General features: G+C 44.9%; 1 protein-coding gene across 2 annotated transcripts in view; it reads left to right on the top strand.

Annotated features, from left to right (window-relative positions):
* The window catches only part of KCNH1 (potassium voltage-gated channel subfamily H member 1), a 379,659-nt gene that overhangs the window by 28,294 nt on the left and 339,123 nt on the right, over nt 1-12,242 (top strand). For both annotated transcript variants that reach the window (XM_002717533.5, XM_002717532.5), the window contains exons 3-4: nt 1,956-2,062; nt 10,891-11,019. In XM_002717533.5, the coding sequence (XP_002717579.1) occupies nt 1,956-2,062; nt 10,891-11,019 (236 nt within the window). The remainder of the gene's footprint in view (nt 1-1,955; nt 2,063-10,890; nt 11,020-12,242) is intronic.

Raw genomic sequence — 12,242 nt, 5'->3', positions numbered from 1 at the left:
ATAAAGAGTGTCAATTTGTTAAGTCAACAACAGAAGTCACTGTGTACTTACTCCTCATGTAGGATCTCTGTCCTTAATGTGTTCTTCAATGTGAATTAATGCTATAACTAGTACTCAAACAGTATTTTACACTTTATGTTCTGTGTGGGTGCAAACTGTTGAAATCTTTACTTAATATATACCAAGTGATCTTCTGTATATAAAGAGAATTGAAAATGAATCTTGATGTGAATGGAATGGGAGAGGGAGCGGGAGATGGGAGGGTTGTGGGCGAGAGGGAAGTTATGGGGAGGAAAAGCCATTATAATCCATAAGCTGTACTTTGGAAATTTATATTTGCTAAATAGAAGTTTAAAAAAAAAGAAAATTAACTCTGAAAGAGAAAAAGGAGAAATCCTTGAGATAGTGCTAGGTTATGTATAGAGTGCTGGAATTTGGAAGCCAAGATCAAGTGCGACTTGGGGGTTCAGTTCTAGATCAGGAATTGCACCTGGTCACCTCTGTAGGCCTTTGTAGCTCTGAGATTTTATGACAGTGTGATTCAAGTCTTTGGGAAACAGACCGTATTCAGTACACTCAGTTTGAGAAGATGGGAGGGGTGTTGGTGTGGACCCCATGCCGCTGTTCCTGCACTATCTGGCTCGAGGAGTGACCCTTGCTGTCCGAAGGGCTGCAGTGGGCTGGGGAGGTGCTCGCTGGGCCAGTGGGCAGTCTTTGTCTGAGAGCTGGTCTGTGCAGCCACCCTGAGCGATGGCTTTTCTTCTCTTGCATTTTGTTAGTGTCCTGGCCATGGTTCATTCTACCTGGTGAAGGGTGTATCCTGTTACCAGGGACACAAACGTTGGTCTTTAGACCGATTCACAGGTGGTGTCCCAGGAACCCAGACAGTCCTGGACAGTTTCCTCCCTCTGCTGAGGACCAGTGTTCAGAGGTGGAGCTTCTACTGTCTTGGATTGGCTCCCATTCTTTTTAAGCAGTGCTTATAGCTCGCTTTAGTCAACTTTTCTCCAAACTTGAACAGCAAGGAGGTATATTCATAAGAAGGTGTAGGATTTTATGATCTCAATTTTTTTTTAACCTAAGGCTATTATTTTAGGCAAGAGTAGTAGGGGACAGGAAAGAGTAACCCAGACAGTAGCTGAATCTTGTTTCTTTCCCTTAGTTATGTCTTAATATTTACTTTTCTTATTGAGTGGGCACATTTTTGTGAAATTTTTTGGCTTACTTTTATTTGGATTTAGAAGAGGAAAACTTTGTGGTCCAAAATTACTTGGCCATCTTTATCAGAATGTCTCTTACAGTTGTATTTAGAAAATGAGATCTGATCCAGTCTCCTTTGCTTAAAACCCTCCTGCTTCCCTCACTGCTTTTGGGATAAGGTTCTTATTACTTCCCATGGTTTATAACACCAGGTCTCTTCTGTGATCTGTCCTCTGCTGGCGTCTCTAAATTATCTATTCCTGATTTCCCTCCTGTGTGCAGTCCAGTCCTGGTGAGTGGACCCTCATTCAGGTCCTGGAATTAACCTGACTCCCACCCCTGTGCCTTTGCACATGCTTACCTTTTGCCTGGATGCTCTCATCCCTCTGTCTCTGCTACTCTCCCTCTGCTCTTTAGATCTCATTGATCTTCCTTCTGAGAATGACCAGCCAGAAAGGGATCTGAGATCCCCTCCGTGGGCTGCCGTGCTAACATTCATCATGCCGTCTTCTGATCCACTGTTTTCTAGCATAAATCTCTCATTAGACGTAGTTCCTTTTGGTGGGATGCAATGATAGAGACTTAGTTACAGTGGAATTAGGAAATCCTTTTAGATTCAGTGGATAGTTTCACTTTGCATGCGTGTGTGCCATGATGCCTAGCATAGAGCTGGGTGTAGGACACATGTTTAACATGTGCTTGTAGAATAATTAGTCCCTGTGGACCTAACACTTGGCCTCTTTGGTTGATTTCAGTTTTATGTATGGGGAGCTGACTGACAAAGACACCATTGAAAAGGTGCGGCAAACCTTCGAGAACTATGAGATGAATTCCTTTGAAATCCTGATGTACAAGAAGAACAGTGAGTATCCGGACCATTCTGTACCATACTTATCTGTGTTGGGAATGGTCAAATATCTGCTCCGCCTCTGTTGCTGTCTCGGTTTTGCTTCTCTCCCATCCACTAAATGGATGTACTGATGTCACTCTGTATGTTGGCCTCAATGATGCGGATTCCTCAGTTACATTGCTCCTGTTAGGACCATCGGAGGAGGTTCTTGTCACTAACCACTTAGGACTTTTGCGTGTGTTTTTGCTGCCCAGAGTTACTGCTTCTCTTGTTGGTTGACTTAATGACAAGTTGCTGGCTGCAGGCATTGTGACTTTAAGTCTTCTTAAAGTGGGGAGTGGTGTCAGCACACTGGGTTCTAGTCCCGATCGGGACGCCAGATTCTGTCCCGGTTGCCCTTCTTCGAGGCCAGCTCTCTGCTGTGGTCCGGGAAGGCAGTGGAGGATGGCCCAAGTGCTTGGGCCCTGCACCCACATGAGAGACCAGGAGAAGCACCTGGCTCTCCTGGCTTCGGATCAGCGCGGTGCACCGGCCACGGCGGCCACTGGAGGGTGAACCAACGGCAAAGGAAGACCTTTCTCTCTGTATCTCTCTCTCACTGTTCACTCTGTTAATTAGCTTTTTTTTTTTTTTTTTTTTTTTTGACAGGCAGAGTGGACAGTGAGAAAGGTCTTCCTTTTGCTGTTGGTTCACCCTCCAATGGCTGCCTTGGCCGGTGCACCGCGCTGATCTGAAGGCAGGAGCCAGGTGCTTATCCTGGTCTCCCATGGGGTGCAGGGCCCAAGCACTTGGGCCATCCTCCACTGCACTCCCTGGCCACAGCAGAGAGCTGGCCTGGAAGAGGGGCAACCGGGACAGAATCTGGTGCCCCAACCAGGACTAGAACCCGGTGTGCCGGCACCGCAAGGTGGAGGATTAGCCTAGTGAGCCAAGGCACCAGCAATCACTGTCCACTCTGCCTGTAAAAAAAAAAAAAAAAAATGGGGAGTGCAGAGGGGAGGGACAGAAGCTCTGTCCAGTTCATGTTTGTATTTCTCTTCCACAGCACCAGCGCACCGCCAGTCGGGGCCCAATTACGAGTTTCTGAATCAAATTTTGTCCTCCTGGTGCCCCCAGGAGGTAGTATTGACAGTACTGCATTGTTAATTTGTATGTGTTTTGGCACAATTACTTTCACAGAGTATGTTCATGAGGTTTTGAGGTCAATAGTCATAACAAGGTTCAAGCTGGCTTTTCTCTTAGGAGGTTTCCTGTTCATCTGGAGATTAGTTGTAGTAGAGGTTCAGAAAGCAGGCCATCAGAACTTGCAAGGCTGCAGAGGTGTTGACTGGTGCTGGGTTTGTTTTAAAGACGTTTATGTTCTTGGTCAAGAATCCTGCTCTTTTGTTGTAGGACTGATGGGTGATTATTGGTTCAACAGAATATTTCCAGAGTGGCCCAGGGAGTGTATGGAGATAAGTGTTGACTTTGGTGGTGTTCAGGCGTGAGTGATGTGCAAAGCACACATGTTGATTTCATCTGGAAGGAACTGGGATTTGTGGTTTTGTTTTTTTTTTTTTTTTTTTTTTTTTTTTTTTCAGACGAGAGTGTTGGAGCAGGCAGCTGAGAGAACGGCTGGCCTGGCTGGTCTTAGGGATGAGCGCTGGCCATCAGCAAGTGTAAGGGGTTGTGCCTGCAGCTTTCACACTGGAGCTGCTGCCTTGCTCCTGCTCAGTCCCTCAGCTGGGAGGTGGAGATCCTGGCCCACTGTTATCTGTCGTAGGAATGAGATGAAGACTGAAGCGCTCCAGTTCTACTCTGGGGACGTAATTCCAAGCAACAGCTCTTACCGGGAGCACAGTAGCATTGACCTTCTCCTGGGACAGACATGGCCTGAGCTAGCGGAGTCAGTTAGACTCTCACACTGGCAGCTGTGTGCCCCCAGCAGTCTGGCCTTCCTTGTAGACTAGGTGTATCACATAAACATTGCCTTGTGTTTATATTTGGCTTCAGAGTTTTTAAGCTTCATTAGGCTGTGTATGTAACTTGCCCACATTCAACTGTGTATGTTTGACATGAGAGAGAGAGAGAGACAGACAGACAGACAGACATAACTTGAATTGGGTTAGCGATTTCACGTGCTGTTCCCTTCAGAGAGCGCCTACCCCAATGTGAGTGTGAGACGGGGGAGTAGAAAGTGCTGCCCCAGCTGTTCCTAGGCCCCAGAATCCTGCGAGGAGTCAGCCTGGCCACAGCTGAGGGCGGCCCGCTCCGGGCAAGAGGCAGCCGAAATGGACACATGCCCAAGAGGCATGAATCTGGGGCGGGACCTTGTTCTTGGTTCCCAAGGACAGGCTCGCCCCGCCCAGACAGAGCACAGGAAGTGGAGCCCAGCACTTCCGGTCAGGAACTCATTCTCTGGCCTGAGGTAAAACAGGCCTGTGTCTTGCTTAGAACCGGACGTAGAAGAAGTGCTCTGGGAATGCTTGTCAAGTGGAGGAACTCACGAATGAGAGAAAAAGCGATGTGATTCGAATCAAAGGCTTCAGAACTTGGGAGCAGCCGAGTGCGGCTCCGCATGGCCTCGCGCCCCTGGAGAGGCGCCCTCCTGACCCGCCCGGGCTGAGCAGAGGGCGAGCCCGTGCCTCTCCTCACCTCTGCACAGGCAGAGTTTGCGTCCGTGTTCAGGCCGCAGTGTTCTGTGAAAAGCAACTTTTAGCCTCGTAGAGCACTGGAGTCCCTGAGGGAAAGTCTCCCTTGTGTGGGGATTTTAAAAGGTGAAAGGTCATCATCTAAAAGAATGTTTATTTCATTCTCTGATTTGTACATGAATGCGTTTTTGTCATGGAGAATATATGAAGGAAATAGGAAAAACAAAAACAAAGAAATGACTCTCTGGCCAGTAGGCCACCCTGTGGGAGGTCTGCCTCAGTTTCCCAGTCAGAGAAGACAAGGAAAGGCATTTGACAGCAGTTCTGCTGAGCCAGCAAGGAGGAGCTGCTGGCCAGGTCTCACCGATTACCTACTACTGTAGGCTCAGCCCTGAGCCGGACCAGCCGGCTACAGAGATTCCCATGTAGGAAGGGGACTCTGCCTTTGAGGAGATCACACTGTCGTGGAGACAGATTTGGTAGGTAAAGCACTCATATCTTGCTCATTTCCCTAATGGATTTTTAAAAATTTATTCAGTGGGTAGGAGCTGCTCATATAAGGGGTCTTCAAGAATTTCATGCAAAATGCATATTATAAAAAACTATGCATGCATTTCAAAATGCTTTTGCACCAAAATAAACTTATCTTTTGATTCATTTTTCTGTAAAGATTCTGAAGTCCCCTCATATATAATGGATATTGATCCTAAAACACATATCTATTGAGAAATAGTTCCCCTATTTAAAATTATTTTTGTTTTAACTTTTTTTAATTGGAGATTTTTCCATATTGAAGTGAACAGGTTTTTTTGTCATTATTTTTCTTGACGGTTCCAAGTTTTACATAATACTTAAGAACCTCTTCTCCTTACCTAGATAATAAAAACACTCTTCCATTATTCCTTCTTGTGATTTAATAGTTGTATTAAAATATGTTGTTCATTAAATCATTTGGAAGTTACTTTTATATATTACTGGAAGTAGCAACCTAACCTAATTTATTTTCCATATTGCCAATTCACTTGTTTCAGACTATTTATTAGGTAATCCAGCCCCTCCTTTCTGATTTGAAATACCCTTTTAGTTATATACCAGATTTGCATACGTTGGGATTCCTTGGCCAGGAATCCTATTATAAGTTACAAAGATTTATGGGAGATTTGTTGAGGCAGTTGCTTGCTTGGGTTCCTATATTTACAATGCAAATAATATATCATAGTAGCTCTTCTGCTCATAGGGTTGTTAGAAGAAGTAAACCACTGTATGTCAGGGTCTGGACCCGTAGTAAGCATTCAATAGATGATATTTCCATGGTGGTTTGTTTTGGGCCAGTGCCAGTGACTCTTAATTACTGTAGTAGGTAGCCCCTGCTATTTTTTTTTTCCAAAAAGTTTGAATATTTCTTGGCCTTGCTTACCCCTTTGTTTTTCTATTTGAATTGAATTTTAGTTCAAAGCTCTGAGAAACATATGCAAAGGAACAATTGAGATTCTGATTGAAATTGCAGTGGATTTATTTATTAAACAGGGAGGTCTGACATCTTATAAAACTGAATCTTCTTTCTCATCGACAAACCGTGTAAGGCTCTCCATTCTGTAGTTTACTTCCTATGCTCTCCAGTATACTTTGAGTAACACTGAGGCTTAGGATTGATTCTCCAGATTCTTCCTGATTTGGCCCTCGTCCCTTAGAACAGGTGGCGATGGCTTTAGAGTTGTACCCGACACCTTGTGACAGATGCTCATGTCATGCGAGCAGCTTTGTCAAGTGAGGCTGAACATTTCAGTCTTAGAGTGGAAGAATTTCAAAGGAAGGAAGAAAGACAAGTCAAAGTTTTGTATTAAACCCTACATATCAGATATGTGTGTATATTTACTTGGTCTGAAGCAGGTCTATATTTTTCATTTTACAAATTAGGACACAGATGTAGAGAGAAGTTCAACTGATGCAGCCAAAGTTCACAATAAATGAAGAGATAGGGCTGGAATCCAAGGCTCCTGATGCCAATCTAATGGCCAGTAGCCACTACTCCCTGATTGTGTCTCATTCTTCCTGCACTTATCATTTGTCTCAATCACGTTGGCCCCAGACCAATCAGTCTGTGTCTTGGCCTAGCCTCCCAAGGCTACTCTTTGAACCTATCAGACTGGCTCAGCGCTATGTAACTTTTCCCAAGGGCCAATCACAGCGGCTTGGTTAATTCTGTTGCTGGTGAACATGGCCTGGACACCCAGAGGCCACGTTCAGAGAGTGCCTGGGAGGACGCCCAGGAAAGGAGGAAGATTGATGAGACCACAAATTCTCTCATATACCTGAGGCTTTCTCTTTTGTTATCTGGCTGCCAAGGTTGAGGAATTCCAATGCCAGGTTAGGTTGTCAGGTTCATCACTGTGTGACTGAGTGACATAAGGGATGAGCATCAGAGTGGCCAGGAAGAGGCGTCTGGTTTGGAACTGCCCTCGCACTGGGCACTTGCAGCCAGGAATGAGCTCCTGTCCCAGCAGCAGCAGCCTCTGCCACCAGTGGGCTTGTCAGGTGCATTGTTCCTGGTGTGTTGTAGGTGGACCTCTCTTTACTAGGGGGTTTATCATTGACCCTTTGGCTTTTTCTCCGAAACAGGACATTGAATGCTTACCCTTTTCAGTTTTTCCACAGTAGACCCTTGGGTGAGAAGGTACAATTTTAACCTCCTCTTCCCGATTGTGTGTGTGTGTGTGTGTTTGCAAATGTTTGTGCAGTTACTGCCTCTTTAGTATTTCCAGCAGCTGGTATACTGTAGCTGAACCGGAGCTTGGGAGAGACCCCTGGAGGCCACATGCCCTACCCTTTGCCTGAGTAGGAAAGACAATGTCTGAATGGAGCCAGAGGTTCTTGAATTTCCTTGAAGCTCCCAGAGGGGTAGATGGGAAAGTGATGGGTGGAGCTCTAGGTTATAGATAGTGTACAGTCACTTAAAACAACTACTTCAGATATTGATATTTTAAGTAATATCTCATTAGATGAAACTGCTTTGCTCTGCAAGGGATAAGGTTGAAATCACTGGTTTACACCACCTAGGATGGACTCATGTTCTCTTCTGAAGAATTCAGGAAATGAAAATGCAAGTCCATTCTACTCTCCTAGATTGTTTGGGTAGTGGTCATTTGGGATGGAGAAATTTCTGAGTAACTGTGAAGATGCAGGAAGTAGAGTTTATTTCTTTGAAACTCAGCAGGTGTTCCTAGAGGCACCCACCTTACCAAGGTGGCCCAGCTCTACAATAGCACCCCCTAGAGTTGAGCAGTGCAATGACCTCATGTGATCCTGTGTGTTAAGACTAAATTCCATTGGAATACAGATACTGGGTGGGAAGGCAGAGAAAGTAGATCAGGTCTCTTGTCATTGGGGTAGGTTATGATCTATTTATAGAAACAGTTTTCAGTTGTTAAGGTTTGGAGGAGGGGCAATACTTTCCTTCCCTGTCTGTGATCACAACCAGTTTGAGGGACATTTAGGACTCAGGCCAATAGAGGTTACGATGTCACTTGTATGAGTCAAAAAGCTGGTCCTGGAGAATGTAGTCTATATCTATTGGCAAGTAAGTTTCTAACAGTGGATCACAGAACTGGGAAGATTTAACCCCTGCCACAGGTAGCATTGGAGGGCTCTCCCTCTATCAGCCTTGCCCCTCCCCCTGCCTTTGTCTTTCTTCTTCCTTAACATTTACAGAATGATGGAACAGAGCAGAGGAGGGGCCACATGTCTAATTCTTATCTCCCAAATTAGCAACCAAGGGAAAAGACCCAGAGTGTGACACCGAAAGATGTCCTTCCACAGGGGAACACGAGATTGGGGCAAAGGTGGGTCTGTCTCTGAGTCCCCATGATCAACTTGAGATGAACTCTAGGCAACACACACTGACTTTAGGAAGATTTGGTAGAATATGCCCACTTCAGTACTGACAGGGAATGGTGAGAGTAGCATGTGTCCAAGCAGGGCACATTTCTGGAGGGAGGCGATGGGCTTGGAGGAGAGAAGCACACAGGGGACCTGAGAGGCCAGATGAGTTTGAACTGTGGGAAAAGGGAGAAGGCCTCTCAATAAGACAGATGTCGTGGGCTCAGAGACATAGGTCAGCACTGTCAACCTCAGTGGGCGAAAGTGGGATCTGAAGAGGAGATGGCATGGTCCCAATGGGAACATGCCCCCAGGCCGCAGGCCAGCTGGTGCAGTGCAGGGTGGCCTGGCAGGCTGCAGCTATGAGAGCATGATTCTGGGGTGTACAGCAAGATAAGGCTCCTGTATGATGGGCTCCTCTCAGCTGATTCATTACCAGCTTGATGAATTGGGAGTGGTTTCTGGTTTACCATCTAAGAAAAATGGCATGAAGTTTGCTTTACAACAAAAAGGAAAGGGGTTTTGGGTTCGTTTGCGTTTTGTCTTAGGAGCTAGGCTACAACAGAGAGCTGGTGGGATGTGGGATGAATTGCTATGATGCTTTTTCTTTTGAGTTTTCCGTGGCTTAGTTGAAAGTAGCACAGATTCTGAGGTAGGAACTGAAAAGAATAGTCGCACAGACTTTCCAGAAAAGATAGTTAATCCAAAGGTCATTTTCTTCTTGATTTTGAAATGCTACAGTGATTTTTGTGTGATTGATTTTTTCTTTCAAAATATTTCTTTCTTAAAATGTATTATAATCTGTCACTCCGAGAGTTCCCAGAAACTGGTAGTTAAAAATTATGCAAAGACAAATGGAAAGAAGATTAAAATTAATTATGGATGAATACATGGATAGCCACGATTTAAGGAGAATAAATTTCCATTTGATCTACTTGTTGTCTGTTTTTACATTTAGGATTATTCATACTTACCTGTCAGTGTTGTAGCCAAATCTGTAAGCTGGTTATTGTCAAGTTAGACTGGCTCATTGTCCTGTTAATCAGAGATCTCAGTCTACCTGTGTTGTGCGGTATGAAGTTTGACAAGATTACAAGCAGAGGCCCAAGTAACCTCTTTGGGGTCTATTTTCATCTCCAAGGTTCTATGAGTTGCCCACATTGTATTGCATAACAGGGGTTGTTAAATACTGAGCACAGGACCCAGTACATAGGAAACTAATACTTAGCAACATGGGGAAATGATTAGTGTATTTTGATTTGAAAATGGTTTATAGAGTAGTATTATTCTAGTTATGTAAAATTCAACAAATAGTTATTAGTGCTTCTTATATTCTACATGCTCTTCTAGGAACTGGGATGCAAGAACTAGGTAGCAAAGAGCACAGCTCTGGGTGGTGTCTCGTTTCATTTTGTAACACAGAACAGATTGGTGCTTCTTCTGTGGTGTCCCCTGTGGATGGAAAATGTTTCTTTATTTTCCCTAATTATTTCCTCGGAAGCCAGAGCTGTACAGATACTTGGCCATGGATGCCAGAGTGGGGCCCTCTTTGAGAAGACAGTCAGAGGAGCCCTGCCCACCTCCTCCCGTGCATGAAGGCAGTGCTTAGGAAGAGGTGGCTTACGTCCAGCCTCAGCTCAGACACAAGGATTGCAGCGTATTCCTTGTGCTTCCTAAGGTACCAGCGTGGTCACATCCCAGCTCCTTTCCCAAGGAGCCCTTGCCACGGGTATCATGGTTGTCATCTTTTCCTTCATGGGTATCTTGTCATTTGCCATTGTGTTTGGCTCTTTTATATTTTCATTGTAGGGAAAAGGACTTAGAAAGATTGCTTCTGGCCCATGCTTGATTGAGCATCTGATCCAAGTTGATAGAATCACAAACTGGATTCAGACACTCAGGGCCCTGTAGCAATGGATGGAGTTTGAAATTTGAGTTTGCATCATCTGCTGGCCTGGGTTGGCTGTGCCCACTTTGGCCCTGTATTCTTTACTGTCCACTCTGTGGGCTAAGGTAAGTCTTTAGATCTCCCTGCCTAAGTTTCTTCTTAAATCAAATGGGATTTTCAACCTATTTCCTAATTTTTTTCAAGGGCTAAGAGATCTGCACTTACAAAATTATTTGAACAGAAGAAAATTCCTTCTGAGTAGTCACTGTGAAAGTTTTTATTCCAGCAAGAAAAGAAATTAATGTTAGAATACCTTGGCGCCTGAAGGAATGAGACTATTTAAAAAATGAATTAATATTTGTACCTATTCATTCACAAGTCTTTGCATCTGTAGCCCCTCAAATGAGAATGCAAATTACTGACCGACCTTTTGATATTCTTTTCAGGGACACCTGTGTGGTTCTTTGTGAAAATTGCTCCAATTCGAAACGAACAGGATAAAGTGGTTTTATTTCTTTGCACTTTCAGTGACATAACAGCTTTCAAACAGCCGATTGAGGATGATTCATGCAAAGGTTTGTAATTCTGATTTGCACACACACACTTCTGTCTTTTTTGCCTTTCATGTGACTCTTGCTACAGAGAATTTGAGGTTGCCAAGGCAATCTCTGTGCAGAGATCCACATTAAAACTTTGATTTGTATTGGGTAAAGTACTGTGTCATTCTGCAATGTCTTGGGGGAGGAGAAGGGGCGAACAATAATTAAAAAAAAAAACCCTTTGTTTAGGAAAGCACTTGAATCAATTTTATCCCTTTTTAAATGAACACTTTCCAAAACAATTAGCCAGAGAAGGTAGTCGGCCAACTCTGGTATCATGAGGATCTTTCCAGGTTTTGCAATGATAAATCTCAGCCCTGCAGAGGGGGTGATCCACGGCCACATTCATCTGATTTACAGACTCAGACTTGACTGACTTCTGGAGTTTGTTAAAACAGACGTTGGTACCTCTCTGCCTCTCTGGTTGAGTTAAGTCTGGAGATGGTTAATTCATCTGGGACACGGCGTTAGTGAGGCCAAGGCCTTAGGTAACATTTCCATGAGGCTCACTGATCAGCTTTGTGACCACAGACTTGATCACTTACCTTGACCCATCACACGCATGAGTTGTTTGAATAACATTGGGGACCTTGGAAAGGACATGCCTTAGGAATCTAAAACAACTGCAGTCCATCAGGCTGTGCAGGGGGTGGCCTCCTGTCCCCAGAGGTTTGGGATTAGGGGATGGCTTAGCACTTCCTGTAGCTTGCACCCAGGAGAACCAGGAGGCCAGGAGCTGTTTCCTGTTGCAGTAGCACCTGGTTCCGTGGTTGGCTTTCCAGCTCTCCCTGAGAACTCTGCTCCTTGTGGTTTCCTGAGAGGCAGCAGAGAGGTGAAGTGGAGTCCAGGGGACAGTCAAACCGAGGCCTGTGATTCTTCATGTGATAGCATTTTGCCTGTTAAGTGGGTATTACAGGAGGAAAGCATTGTGTGGAGGCCCTCCCAGGCTGTCTCTCCTCGGAGGGATTTCAAACCCTGGCTCATTTAGACGTTCCCGTTTATGGCGATCAGAGCACAGTGCTCCTGTGTATCAATGCACTGTGCTTCTTCCAAGTGTCCGATAGCTCTCTAAACCCATTTCAGCCTGCTTTCTGGTTTCAGGAGTGCAGCAGATGCAGCGCCTTGCAGCAGTGTCTTAGTCTCCTGAAGTGTCCCTTTTCCTGCAGATTTATGGTTGCCCAGTTTCTGGTTTCTGAGTT

Source organism: Oryctolagus cuniculus, chromosome 13, assembly GCF_964237555.1.
Source record: "Oryctolagus cuniculus chromosome 13, mOryCun1.1, whole genome shotgun sequence".
NCBI lineage: Eukaryota > Metazoa > Chordata > Mammalia > Lagomorpha > Leporidae > Oryctolagus > Oryctolagus cuniculus.
Note: the sequence above shows the minus strand (reverse complement) of the source record. Positions and strands in the feature narration are given on the sequence as shown.